General features: G+C 40.4%; 1 protein-coding gene across 1 annotated transcript in view; it reads right to left on the bottom strand.

Annotated features, from left to right (window-relative positions):
- nr2f5 (nuclear receptor subfamily 2, group F, member 5) overlaps nt 1-15,045 on the bottom strand; it is a 28,695-nt gene that overhangs the window by 10,623 nt on the left and 3,027 nt on the right. The window contains exons 2-3 of the mRNA XM_075466285.1: nt 5,067-5,347; nt 3,346-3,592 (exon numbers count right to left, since the gene is read on the bottom strand). Coding sequence (XP_075322400.1) covers nt 3,346-3,592; nt 5,067-5,347 — 528 coding nt within the window. The remainder of the gene's footprint in view (nt 1-3,345; nt 3,593-5,066; nt 5,348-15,045) is intronic.

Here is a 15,045-nt window from a genome sequence, read left to right as displayed (position 1 = left end):
TCTGGCTTCTGCAACAGATTTTTAGTTTTTTTAAAAGCACGCCCATGTGTTTGGCATAAAGAAAACACGAAGGCTGGAAATGGAAACGCATTCGCAGCTCTTATAGACCACCGCGAGAGCGTCTGTCTCGTTTGCTCGTGTTTTACGTTGTGCCGAAGCCGCTTTCGCGTTATTTTGATGGTGCTCAGCTCTGTGGGACAGAAATGTTAGAAGGTCTGTCTTGGAAAGAGCGTTTATTACTTTTATATCGAGGTGATTTGTCTTGCAAATGACCAATCAGAGTCAGATAGGCCAGTTGGAGAGTAAAACACACCGTGCTAAGCTTTTTTATTTATCTCTAAATCCGTTCCATGTATAAAATCCTCTCAGACTTGCATTGAATTGTGTTCAAGTGACGTGATGCAAACCTGCAACCACATAATTGTTAATATCTAAGTCTAATCCTGTGTGTTTCTATGCCTAACCTTAAGCAACGGACACTGAAAGCTGAACTCAGAAGTCTGCAGTGTAACGTCACCATCCATCCCACCATTCACGTGCACTTCTTGCACAACACGGCACTGTATTTGGGACGCTTTCATTTAAGGAAAAGCATAAGCGTGTCCACAGTTTGCAATGGAAGGTTTCTGAGTTGTTAAGACTCTTTAAAAAAAGAAAGTTTTGTGTTTAGATGTGATTTCTCGAGAGCAGCGCAATCAAACAATCATAAATGTAACGCTGCCGTTTCAAATAGCTCCAAAAAAGTCATGAATCCAGTGCTCAGACGTGCCGATGTGGGAAACCACAGAGCCACAAAGACCATAAAGTGTTTGACAGACTGATGAAGTTATCCAAGCTGCGGATCTCTTTTTATTATTAACAGCTGCTCGGATGAATATGAGCATTTTTACACATCTGAGCAACACTGACGCAGCAATCAGCTGTTAATAAGTCATGAAAAATATGTCAAAAACCAGCCAGAAGACATGAATTACACGTGTTATTTAGTTATTTATCAATGCGCCGACTGCTTTATTCTGGTTCTCTGGTTAAATAAGTCATTTTATTGTTAGAATTAAGTTTCCCTGAGCTGAAAATAAATACACAGCGGATCCCTCCCATTGGCCGATTTCTCTAATTCAGGTTAAGTTGTTTATGTGATACCCTGTGATTAAGAGTCCCAGTTGACATGAATAAACCAATCAAAATAATTAAATTGCGCCACAGAAGTCAGATTAGCCACCTGCTAATTCCTCCTTTTCTGTCTGAGCCACAGTAAACTTACTCACAGGAGAGAGGTGGTGTTTTTGTTGACATCCAAATCTACCGATAATCCTCCTGTGAGTTCGTGTAGTCGCACAAGTCGCATGCGTGAGGGACGCAGCAGCAAAGAAGAAATGGTGTACGGGGGCAAATTCAGCCATCTGTGCTGGATTAAAAACAAGTTTGGATCACCTGGTTACCGTCTGTGAACCGGAGAAACTCTGGATCCGTCCAGAATAATTCATCTTCGTTGGTAATTTAGTCACGTGGGGTGTCGGAAATACCCAACAAGCAATATTTATATATGCATAAAGTCAGAGTTCAAAGTAGAACAGGCAGATGTTGAGCTGAACTTCTGCATCTGGAAGTTTAGGACAGGAACTACTTCATAGAAAGAGAGAAATGTCGTGGACAAAGTATCTAGAATTCTGTTTTGCTCCATGTAATTTTCTTAAACTTTATATTTTTGGAGGTAAACGACCGAGAAACTGAGAAACAACAAAGTTTTAAAGACGCTTAATAGATGAAGCTTATTCAAAGTTAAAGTGTAAAAAGTTTAGTAGTCACAACAGTTGCAGGCATTTCACACACTGGAAAAAATGCCCCTCCAAAAATAAGTAAGAAAAACCACAAATAAAAGACGTTTTTACTTGAAATAAGCAAAAAAAATCTGCCAATGGAACTAGAGAAAATCGGCTTGCCAAGATTTCTTGAAATAAAATGTGATATTTGGGACTTTTGAGATAAAAGTGATCTTGAAATTAGCTTAAAAACCTCTTCAAATGAAAAAAAAAGCTTGTTTCATATGAAATATGACTCAAAACAAGATGTTTTCAAGACTTTTTCATTTAACAAGATATTATTTGTATTGTCTTCAAACAAGTCCCTATATCTGGCTGAAATAGTACTTGTTAGGCAGTTGTGTCTTATATCAAGTGTCATGAGATACTCAATGAGACGAATATACTTGGTAAGATTTAGAAATTTTTCCATTGTAGAAAGAGAGAAATGTTGTGGACAAAGGATCTAGAACTCGGTTTTCTTAAACTTTGTATTTTTGGAAGTAAACGACCGAGAAACTGAGAAACTCAAAGTTTTAAAGACACTTAATAGATGAAGCTTGACCTTTCTGTTGCAACGCCACGACTGCCTGAGCAACTTTTTTACATAATAACGCCTCTTTTCAGAGTTTTCGGGTTAATTTACGGTTGAAATTAATCAGAAAGTTGTAAAAATGTCCAGTTATAACACGAGCCCGGTTACAAGCGATTGGCAGGAGTTTAGGAATAAATAAATCATAGTAAGAAAGTGAGCGATATTTCAAATTCAAGGCGACAAGTTGCCTAAACACTCAAACAACAGTGAGGGGTTCATTGATGCTGATTCAAGGTCATATTTTGCTGAGAAAAAAATCAAAGTCTTACCAAGTATATTTGTATAATTTCTCGTCAAAATATCTCATTACACTTAATATAAGACACAACTGCCTAATAAGTACTATTTCAGCCAGATATAGGGACTTGTTTGAAGACAATACATTTGGAATATCTTGTATATTATCTAATATAATATAACAAATTGTTTTGAGTCGGATTTCATATGAAACAAGCTTTTTTTTTACATTTGAAGAGGTTTTTAAGCTGATTTCAAGATCACTTTTATCTCAAAAGTCCTAAATATCACATCTTATTTCAAGAAATCTTGACAAGCCGATTTTCACTAGTTCCATTGGCAGATTTTTTTTGCTTATTTCAAGCAAAAACGTCTTTTATTTGTGGTTTTTCTTACTTATTTTTGGAGGGGCATTTTTTCCAGTGTAGCAGGAAAGCAAACGTTGCCCTTTAAATGGCGTAAATCTTTCCTTTCCGTCCCAACAGCTCATGATAAGTTGCCACACTCGACGCTACTTTTATTGCTTCAGGAGGATGAATTATTTTCTATGTCGCAAGCAAAATGTGCAAATCATCTTTAAAACTTTTCACAACTTACTAACCAAACATCTGCCCTTCTATAGCTTTACGTTATATATAAAAAGACAACATGGGGGTTTTATAGTTCCCCGTCTTCTTTTTTTTATCACCAGTGTGTTTCACTCGTACTCACCAGATGTGAAGAGCACGATGGACTTGAGGCAGGAGTATTCGGCGGTGTCGACCTGCAGGGCCTTCAGCTTCTCCACCTGCTCCTGGAAGACTCGGATGTGGTCCATGAAGGCCACCACGCGCTCCGCGGACATGGGCGAGGCGTGCAGGCCGGCGGCCGCCAGCAGGGGCGCCACGTGGAGCGGCATGGAGCACTGGGCGGCGTTCAGGACAAACAGCTCGCTCCATGACATGCGCAGCAGCGCCACCTGGAATGCAAGTGGCACAGAGTTGGGATATCTTTTAAAATATATAATCTTGATTTTAAGTGCACGTTGTCGACAAAACCCTAAAATTTAGATCGCAACCTTCAATTACTCGGCCCGAGGCAGGAGCCCGATCGCTGCTGCTCTTTCTGTTTCTCAGCACGATGACGTAAAAACCTACTTTCCTGAATTTAATCACATTTAGTGGAGGGATGGAGCCTGGGCGAAGGGGGACCACAGTCAATTTTGAGTTGAATCTGGATCCTTTTATCCCAAAAAATTGCGCAATAATTCGATTAGTATTTGCGGAGGTCTCAGACGACCGAAAGCAAAGAGGATAGACTGGAAAAAATGCCCCTCCAAAAATAAGTAAGAAAAACAACAAACACAAGATGTTTTTGCTTGAAATAAGCAAAAACATCTGCCAATGGAACTAGTGAAAATCGGCTTGTCCAGATTTCTTGAAATAAGATGTGATATTTAGGACTTTTGAGATAAAAGTGATCTTGAAATTAGCTTAAAAACCTCTTCAAATGTCAAAAAAAGCTTGGTTCATATGATATGTGACTTTTTCAATTAACAAGATATTCCAGATGTATTGTCTTCAAACAAGTCCCTATATCTGGCTGAAATGGAACTTGTTAGGCAGTTGCATCTTATATTAAGTGTAATGAGATATTTTGACAATAAATGAGATAAATATACTTGGTAAGACTTTGAGTTTTTCCAGTGTAAAACTTATTTCTGCACACGTTTTAAGGCAGAATTTGCTCTAAAACTTTTGTAAAAGCCCTTATTATTACGGCAGAGCAGACTTTAAACACAGTTTATGCAATTATACTCAGTTATACTAAATAATACTAAATGTGCACAATCACAAGAGTGGGTTCATGGAAAGAATACCAGCAGTTAATGAGCAGTAAAGCGTTTACTCAGAGGTTAAGGACAGATATACAGTATTTTACATAGTGATTTGACATTAATGGCGCATTAATGATCGGGTGCAGCTATAGCTTGACATATTTGTGATGAGTGAGCCTGCCAAATGTGCATGTGAATATTTATAGGTCAGGCAATCACTCCGTGCCAAGACTCCGCTGCAGGTGTAAATCTACGGGCGGAGGATCGATGTCAGGTCCGTTCGCACCGACCGCCGCACAGGTTTCCTTTTACATGTAATGGAGTGATGATTAACACAGAAAAAAGTGTCAAAATGGTGTTGTTGTCTTTCTTTACTGGATCAGTTCTGTGTAAGGCCTTAAAAAAATGTGCTCAGCCGTAAAGAAACCGTAATATTTCATTGTTTTTCCTGTTTTGTTTCGGGTTTTTGAATCGAGCGAATGAGGGAATCTGATTATTTAAGCTCTGATTTTCTTGTTAGCGTTAATTATTATGACGACACGACACTGGGGAGAAACCAGAGCTGCTTGTATCGGATTATGTTTAGCCTCGCCTGTCATCCAAGTAGCCAACTCACCTGATCCATGAGCTGAAGGTCGGGGAAGAAGGGGATGTTCTTGGCCCACTCGACGGCGCTGAACAGCAGCCTAGCTGCCAGCTCGCAGATATTTTCGATGCCCATCAGGTTGTTTCCCTGCATGCACTGAGCCCCGTAGCGGGACGTCGGGTAGGGCTCGGCACGCAGCAGGAGGGAAATGAAGCCGGAAAGGTAGGGCTGGCCGTTGTACGGGTCGGTGCCGTTGGTCAGGTACTGTCCTGGGCTGGTCTGAGAGTTGGATGTACGGCCTCGTTGGACTGCTGTTGGAAAAGACAGTGGTGAGAAGTCAGCTTTGACTTTGACCATTTTTCTTTCTCCCACACAAAAAGAATCATCGATTCAAACTGTACGCCATGCGGTTATTATTAAACTTTCAACAGTATAGGGGGAGCCGTACAAGGTCTGCATGCAAAATGAAGTGAGTTCTAAAAGCCCGGGGGGGGGGGGGGGGTGTAAAAGTTTGGAGACCATATGAATACACTGGAAAAAATGCCCCTCCAAAAATAAGTAAGAAAAACAACAAATACAAGACTTTTTTGCTTGAAATAAGCAAAAGAATCTGCCAATGGAACTAGTGAAAATTGGCTTGTCAAGATTTCTTGAAATAAGATGTGATATTTAGGACTTTTGAGATAAAAGTGATCTTGAAATTAGCTTAAAAACCTCTTCAAATGTAAAAAAAAAAAAAAAAAACTTGTTTCACATGATATGTGACTCAAAACAATTTGTTTTCAAGACTTTTTAATTTAACAAGATATTCAAGATGTATTGTCTTCAAACAAGTCCCTATATCTGGCTGAAATGGTACTTGTTACACTGGAAAAAATCTAAATCTTACCAAGTATATTTGTCTCATTGAGTATCTCATTTCACTTGATATAAGACACAACTGCCTAACAAGTACTATTTCAGCCAGATATAGGGACTTGTTTTAATACAATACATCTTGAATATCTTGTTAAATGAAAAAGTCAGATTTTTTTGCTTATTTCAAGCAAAAACATCTCGTATTTGTTGTTTTTTTTACTTATTTTTGGAGGGGCATTTTTTCCAGTGTAGGCAGTTGCGTCTTATATTAAGTGTAATGAGATATTTTGACGAGAAATGAGACAAATATACTCGGTAAGACTTTGATTTTTTCCAGTGTATAGAAAAAGGAAGGAGCAAATTGAGCCTGTGAGGACTGTAGAAAACGTTTCTGTGACTCTTAAATGTGTCGGTGCTCTTGTTTCCAGTGGGGTGGTGGAAAGTGGCCAGACCAAGGCCATTCTCCACTGCTGTTGTGCATCAATGAGTAATGACAAGCAGCAGCTGGTAAAGATATAACACCTCTTCACACCTACATATGTTATGCACCCGCACATGAATACATGTTACATCCCCCCCCCCCCCACCTCAGTCCCTGTAATGGCAAATGGCTCAGCCTGAGGCGAAAAGGGCAAACAGAGGCCAAGCTCTCCAACACACATGTCCCAGCCCCCACGGGTGTGGAGTGATGATGATGCGGCGAGCGCTCAAAGGCCCATTTGGAAAACACCTGTTCAGCCATCCCCACTGTCTGACTAATAACTCCATCTACTGTTACACCGAGCAAGTGTGAGAGGGGAGGGAGGCAATGAAAATGCAAAGAGAGACCATGTGTGAGGGGGGGGAGGTAAAAAGGCTGAAATGGTGAGGGGGGGGGAGGGAAAGGTGACAAGTCGAGAAAAACGAGATTGAGGGCAACGGAGAAAAGGTGAAACGTGTTTGAATACAGCTCGAGATGAGGCTCCAGATAAGAGTCGAGGTTTACATAAAGAGACAGGTGGAGGGAGGGGTTTGGAAAAAATGCTCTCCAGCTCTCCATCACCTGTCAGCTCAAACGCAGCAGCTGTGGCCACCGAACGTAACCATGACGCCTCTGAAAAACGAGAGGTCAAATCGCTCAAAGACTGCTATAAAAATGCCTTTAATATGTACCTTGTCTGCGCGGCTAAAATGAAAAAAAATAAAAATACCTCCGCGCTAAAGGTGTTGACCCCAAACTACTAGTTTCTGCCGTGAACTTGTGTCAACTCATGTTTCGGGGGAAAAGAATGCCGTCTCCTTGGGCAAACAGTGGAGTTAAGAAGAGGTGTTGGCCGTCACAAAGACAGCGTTGCACAACAGACATTCCTCGTCACAGGACGGCTGTCGGATTAGCCGCGCGCCTCCGGCTTTGCAGAATTTTTACAAACAAGGGAAAAATCAAACAACACTGGGAGGGTGAAAGTGCTCCAGAGATGAGATGCTGCAATTCCCACAAAGATTAACTGATCAAATATGTTTTCAGTCACTTTTACGGGTGGTGAAAGGCTCACTGAAGGCAGCAGTCCTGGAAGACTCGGTGGACATGTGGTGCATGCAATGCAGACCACTAAAAAAAGAAAAAAACTCACTGTGTACAGAGGTGGGTAGGAACGAGTTACATTTACTTGAGTACGTTTTTGAAATAATTATACTTCTAGGAGTAGTTTTAAATCTCTATACTTTTTACTTTTCCTTGAGTAGATGTGTGCAGCAGAAACTGTCCTCTTACTCCGCTACATTAGGCTACAATGAGCTGGTTACTTTTCTTCTTACCTCTTTGGTATTCTACGCCTCATTATTTTTATCCCCCGCGTACGCCTCATTTTAATGTTTTATTCTGACAGAGAGAGAGACTTCCGCCAAAGGCTCTACCACCTGACTGTGTTCCACCAATCAGACGCAGCCGTGCAGTCTGGTCACGTGACCATACTCGATCTCAGCGGCGGTACGGGTTAGCTTTAGCATTAGCAGTCGTAGCAAACAAACAAAGAAACAGATGAAAAATGTCAGAACCAACGGTGGGAAATGAAGACGCAGACGAGGCCTCATACTGAAAGCATGTTTACCTTACAAAGAGTGAGAAACAGCAGCTACATTATGTGTCTTCTGTGTCAACCAAAACAAACGCACATTTCAGCAGAAACTCAACATCTAACTTGAGGAAACATGTAGCGCTAAGTTTCCTAAACTCGTTTTTCCCCCATGGATAGGTGAATGTTTGTTTTTTAGGTTCCATATGGGTTACATATGTTTTAAACATTTCCTATGTCTATCTTATTTTTTATTGAAGTTCTTGAATGTACCCGGATTATTTTAATTTAAGCTATTTTGTAATTAATTCATCGTGGTTTTTACCTCCCAAATCTGACCGGATGGTTTAGGTTTACTTGAAACTAAATGAGTAGTTTTATGCCCTCCAGAGTTGGTCGTCTGTTCATGTGTCCTCCGACATGTTGCTCGTTCATAAGTAAAACACCCCAGAATGATCTGTGGAGCGTTAGCTGTGGACGTCTGACGCTTTCTGACCATCTCATTTATGAGAAGAGTTTGGACATGAATCCGTTTTTAATTCGTGCTTTTGGTCCTTCCGCCCGGTTCTAGGCGTCTCTTTTCTTTTGGAGAGAAGTTGTGGTCATTTAACCATCCACACTCTCAGAAAATAAAGTACAGAATTGTACCTTTAGGGGTACGATGGCTTGTCACTGGGGCAGTACCCTCAGAAGGTATAGTTTTGTACCCTTATACTGAAGTAGCCTAACACAGACTGTCTATTGTACCCCAGCATGTAGAAAAAAAGTACATATATGTACCTTTTACCACTTGAGTACATATATGTACCTTTTACCACTTGAGTACATATATTGAGTACCTTTTGGACCATCAAAAAGGTACATGTATTTACCTTTTACCACTTGAGTACATATATGTAGCTTTTGGACCCTCAAAAAGGTACATGTATGTACCTTTTACCACTTGAGTACATATATGTACCTTTTACCACTTGAGGACATATATGTGCCTTTTGGACCATCAAAAAAGTACATATATGTACCTTTTACCACTTGAGGACATATATGTACCTTTTGGACCATCAAAAAAGTACATATATGTACCTTTTACCACTTGAGTACATATATGTAGCTTTTACCACTTGAGTACATATATGTACCTTTTACCACTTGAGGACATATATGTGCCTTTTGGACCATCAAAAAAGTACATATATGTACCTTTTACCACTTGAGGATATATATTGAGTACCTTTTGGACCATCAAAAAGGTACATATATGTACCTTTTACCACTTGAGGACATATATTGAGTACCTTTTGGACCATCAAAAAGGTACATATATGTACCTTTTACCACTTGAGGACATATATGTGCCTTTTGGACCATCAAAAAGGTACATATATGTACCTTTTACCACTTGAGGACATATATGTGCCTTTTGGACCATCAAAAAAGTACATATATGTACCATTTACCACTTGAGGACATATATGTACCTTTTGGACCCTTAAAAAGGGGTCCATTAGTACAGATTGTACCTCAGGGGACAAAAAAGGACTCGTACTGTACTCCTATTTCTGAGAGTGATGGCACCCATTTGAGGGGTTAAAAGACCACAAAAGAGCACCTTTTCCCTTTGAAATGAAGGTTAAGGGGCCATGGATGAGAGTGGGCAGGTTTACTTTACTCTAACCAACCACAATGTTACACAATTGAGCTTCTCAAAACTGAACAAACACATCCAGATTACACGGTAGGGGATGGAATTACTCCAGCATGGACCTTAGGGGCTCTGCGCATGCTCCAAACTTCCATCTTTTTGTAAATAAATAAGGTTAAGTGTGAGTGGATATCAATAACAAACTAAAATAATCTACTATATGAGTTCTTCAGTTTTTAAAAGCTTTCCCCCCGTAAAGACCTTCCTGCTTCTCATGCGCCCGATATGTGAATTCACAGCTATTAATCTGCTCTTATATCGATTAGTCGTTAATCCGGCAGATGGTAGGGAATCTACTTGATCCACTTGACTTTTCAAAAGCCTCATTGTGGGGGTCACTCGTGCCTGAGAGACAGAGCACTCGAGTACGTCTGACTGAAACACATCGCTCTCTGTTTTTCCCTGGCCTACAGCTGGTGGAGAGACTGAGACACAGACAGGAAGGAGAAAGGAGTCGAGGGGCGATGGTGGGGAGGTCTGAAGGAATAGAGAGAAAGAGCTGTGGTATCTTAGCGTACGGGAGGGCAGAAAGAGAGCAAGAGAGACAGAATGACATTAAACAGATGCCTGAGGATAAGAGAAAGGAAAGCAGGGTCAGGGATAGAGAGACGGAGGATGAAAAGGGGGGGATGGGAGCAGAAAACTAGGCTGGGTGTCTGCTGTAATCCTGCTTTTTAATTGAACTGTGGCTTAGCTTAATTAAACCAAATGAGTCTGTTAGCGGAGGAAAAAAAAGCAGCAAGACAACTTTAGGAAATATATAGCGTCGGAGTTTTTATTCCAGACACCAGAATGACAAACCGAGGCAACACGGGACCTCTCAGCTGCGTCTTTCAAAACGCCGCCTCAGCTAACGGCAGCTGGCAGAGTAGCTGCCCGGCTTCCCCGGCTTTGGCCTCTGGGTCAGACTGTTGGTGGAATTACAGCAGCTAAATACAATTAAGGCCTGTCAACATTTGGACTAAAAGGTCACAGTTCTGCAGCAACACAGATGCATCATAGATCTGCCTCAATCTAATAGTTGGCTTTAATGAGAAGCTTTTCCATTTTATAAAGCTTCCATTGGTGAGCAGTTTCCTCTCCTGAACCTGTGTCTCTGTGTCTTATACCGTCACTTATATTAGAAACTCATTAGAAATAACACAACATGTGGCTGTAAGCTGAAAAACAAGACGTTTATCTACTAAAAATACATTTGGAAAGTAAAGGAAATGTAATTTCATACGCTTCGGCGTGTGCGAATGTGAGCTGAGAGGGCAGTGTGTGATGTGACACCAAGGTGATATCCCCATGGCTCTCATAGCTTTATTTAGGCCCTAAACTTTGACCCGCGGGTCACTGCAGCAGAGGAGCGACAGTCGAACCGGAGCAGAGAGGAGCCGGTGTGGAAAAGGAGAGAAAAGGCCGACACACTGGAAAAAATGCCCCTCCAAAAATAAGTAAAAAAAACAACAAATAAAAGACGTTTTTGCTTGAAAAGAAGCAAAAAAATCTGCCAATGGAACTAGTGAAAATCAGCTTGTCAAGACTTCTTGAAATAAAATGTGATATTTAGAACTTTTGAGTTAAAAGTGATCTTCAAATTAGCTTAAAAACCTCTTCAAATGAAAAAAAAAGCTTGTTTCATGTGAAATCTGACTCAAAACAAGATGTTTTCAAGACTTTTTCACTTAACAAGATATTCCAGATGTATTGTATTCAAACAAGTCCCTATATCTGGCTGAAATGGTACTTGTTAGGCAGCTGTGTCTTATATTAAGTGTGATGAGATACTCAATGAGACAAACATACTTGGTAAGATTTAGATTTTTTCCAGTGTAGATGCAGAGTTCCCAGCCTGTTGATCTTAAAGCTGTGTCTGATGCACATCTTTGTTTTGCTTTGCAGCTAAAAATGTGTGTCAGTCGTTGCTGTAAGGGGTTAACCATGTGTTAACTTGGAGTTTTGTGTTAATTCTACCAAAGAATTACTGTTATTTATGTGGCATTTACAAATACTGTGGTTTCAAACAGCCTGGCTGAGTCCATGGTCCACTCTGTTGATCCTATTGTGTGAAATTGTGCAAGAGCAGGAGAGCAGGAGAGCAGGCGCATGTGCGGTTCCTGCAGTGTTTATTTAAAAAAAAAAAAAAAAGAAAGAAACGTCCTTCCACCTTAAAATGTTAAAGGTTCTCTCTCTCTCTGCAACAAAAGCAGACACACAAAGCTTCACTGCTGGTGCGCACAGAGAGGCACTCACCAGCTTTAAGATCAGAGTTCTCTATCAGGGGTTTGCAGAGAGCAGGAGCTAAAAAGATGGACACAAACACAAATGCTAGTTTGGCCAAAGACATGTTGAGTTTGCTAACAGCGAACTATCACAACTTTATAAAGAGCTAAGACTTCAGTTACGGGACTCGATCTGCCTTCGAGTGTTACCACACTGGAAAAAATGCCCCTCCAAAAATAAGTAAAAAAACAACAAATACGAGACGTTTTTGCTTGAAATAAGCAATAAATCTGCCAATGGAATAAGTGAAAATCGGCTTGTCAAGATTTCTTGAAATAAGATGTGATATTTAGGACTTTTGAGTTAAAAGTGATCTTGAAATTAGCTTAAAAACCTCTTCAAATGTCAAAAAAAGCTTGTTTCATATGATATATGACTCAAAACAAGATGTTTTCAAGACTTTTTCATTTAACAAGATATTCCAGATGTATTGTCTTCAAACAAGTCCCTATATCTGGCTGAAATAGTACTTGTTAGGCAGTTGTGTCTTATATTAAGTGTAATGAGATATTTTGACTAGAAATGAGACAAATATACTTGGTAAGATTTAGATTTTTTCCAGTGTAGAGTTCGGTTATGGGACTCGATCTGCCTTCGAGTGTTACCACGAGTAGCTGCTGATTTACAGATCAGGGCTGGTAGAAACAGCAGTTTGTTGCAGAGCACTGTGCAGACAAACAGCATCAAGTTTTTAAACCCGGTGCATGTCAAATGAATATTGCAGCGTGCAGGATAAACCGAGATATGTGGTCAAGTGAAAGGGTTTCTCCTGACAGCTTAACTGCCCCTCTTCTCCCCATTTAAGGATAAATTATTGAAAACAAACCACCTGCTCGCTGGAATGATGACTGGGTCTGTCCCAAGGTATCTGTCAGACGTGAAAGAGCAGAGGTACGCACGAAAGAAACGAGAAAGAAAGCGCGGACGCGGGGAAAAAACTGGAGGCAACACGGTGACACAGACAGAGAGAGACAGAGATGAGGAGCTTTGTGTGAGCTCTGCTGCCGTTTGCCCTCAGCCTCCATCCCAGACTATGACAAAGCAGCTCCTGAATTAACCCGTAAACAAAAATCACTCAGCACTCTGTGAGCCTCGCTCATATGCTTGTTTATTGCCCCTACAGGCCAAAGCGGGACTAAATTCCCTCTGTCGAGAGAAAAAGAGAAAAAGATTTGCTTTCTGGGACCCTGTTTCAGGGTTTTAAATGTTTGCACTCTTTCTCAACCTTGCACTGGAAAAAATCTAAATCTTACCAAGTATATTTGTGTCATTGAGTATCTCATTACATTTAATATAAGACACAACTGCCTAACAAGTACTATTTCAGTCAGATATAGGGACTTGTTTTAATACAATACATCTTGAATATCTTGTTAAGTGAAAAAGTCTTGAAAACATCTTGTTTTGAGTCATATTTCACATTAAACAAGCTTTTTTTTTCATTTGAAGAGGTTTTTAAGCTAATTTGAAGATCACTTTTATCTCAAAAGTCCTAAATATCACATCTTATTTCAAGAAATCTTGACATGCCGATTTTCACTAGTTCCATTGGCAGATTTTTTTGCTTATTTCCAGCAAAACCGTCTTGTATTTGTTGTTTTTTTTACTTATTTTTGGAGGGTTGTCACATGTGACCTTAGTGACACATTAAAAACAGGTCGGGCTGCTCGGGTCCCAAACCAACAGAATCCAAAGTCGGTTGAGAGTGAGGCGGCTGCAGACAGGAAGCTCACAGTTCTTCCACATTTGTGATGCAAAAAGAAAAGAAAGGACCTCTTCAGCATCATTAGGCTCCATCACTTCAACTTTCTCTGATAATGACTCAGTCCAGTGAACTTCACGTATCCAAACAGCTAAATTACGTAACTGTTTGGATTCGTGAAGCTTTTCAGACTCAAAGGAGGACAAACTGCAGTGTTTTCGCTGGTGAATTGCCTCGCTCAGTGTGGAGCACGGATTAGTCAATACACTGTTAAACTTAAGCGCTGCACTGGGGTATTTACACACCGGAGGGGCCCCAAACGGTTCACACATTTGGACTTTGACTTCAGCCTGTCAACTATTAATGTTTTAGTTTTGGGTGACCTATATTTTCTGCTGCTGTAAGAATTTTGTCAGATTGCAACATGGGTCAGAGGAGGCAGCAGACTTCCCACTGAGTGTGTCCAGTGTGGGAATTATAGATTCCTGTTCTGCAGATGGATGTTTGGCTCTGTTTATTGTCACCACACTCCAGCGCATCTGCAACGCTGCCTTTAAGAAACAGACAGGATGACCTTATCGCTGTGAATAAATGCATTTATCAGCACAGTAACTCGCTTCTCTGCCTCTGTTTCCCCAGTCGGCCTAAAAAACTGCACTGACGGAGAAACAAGTGGACATTTTGTGTAGCTGCCTGGTGAGACACATGCCAAGGTTTCAGAAGTTTGATCCCGTCTGAAATGTTTGCCGTCATGTTGCTGAGAGCTTCTCTGGATAGAAGTCTCCAACAAATGATATTATGTTCGGCTTCAGTCTCAAGAAAGAGGTCAAATGTCCCCTCAGGGGAAGAAAAAGACACACTCGCTTAAAAGGCAAAGAACTTCTATATCTGACACTCGTGAAACCTTTAGAATTTCTTCTCAGGCAGCTAAATATTGCAGAAAAGTCAAGAGTTCTGGCTCTTCCAGCTCAACAAACTACCCGTTCACATGCGAGTCATTCGGTTATTCTGATTTTGAGGGGATCTTAAAGCCTCTGAAAGAGGAATAAAGCACATGACATGCATATTTTTCCTGGATGGTACCTGTGAATAAACATCTTAGGTAATCCGTGCTGAATAATACAGAAAACATGACTTATAGATGACCTCTGTGGAGACACTGGTGGCCTTTTGCTTTAACAGTCCTGCCACTTGTTGACACGATTCATTTGTGAATCCCAGGAAATAGATGTTACGATAAATTATTAATGGCAGGATCTGTTTGAAATATTCATGAAAGTTCAACGCTACACAAATATATATTGATTTATCGGGATGTAAACCAATATTTCCTCAATTAACAAAGGACCCGTTCAGTTTGTGTTATGCACTTAATTTAAAGTGACAATGCGTATTATTTATGAACAATTATAATAATAACCTCTCAAA

The sequence above is a fragment of the Odontesthes bonariensis genome, chromosome 5 (genome assembly GCF_027942865.1).
Source record: "Odontesthes bonariensis isolate fOdoBon6 chromosome 5, fOdoBon6.hap1, whole genome shotgun sequence".
In the NCBI taxonomy this organism is placed as follows: domain Eukaryota; kingdom Metazoa; phylum Chordata; class Actinopteri; order Atheriniformes; family Atherinopsidae; genus Odontesthes; species Odontesthes bonariensis.
The sequence above is the reverse complement of the archived record's forward strand: the minus strand, read 5'-3'. Positions and strand labels throughout refer to the sequence as shown.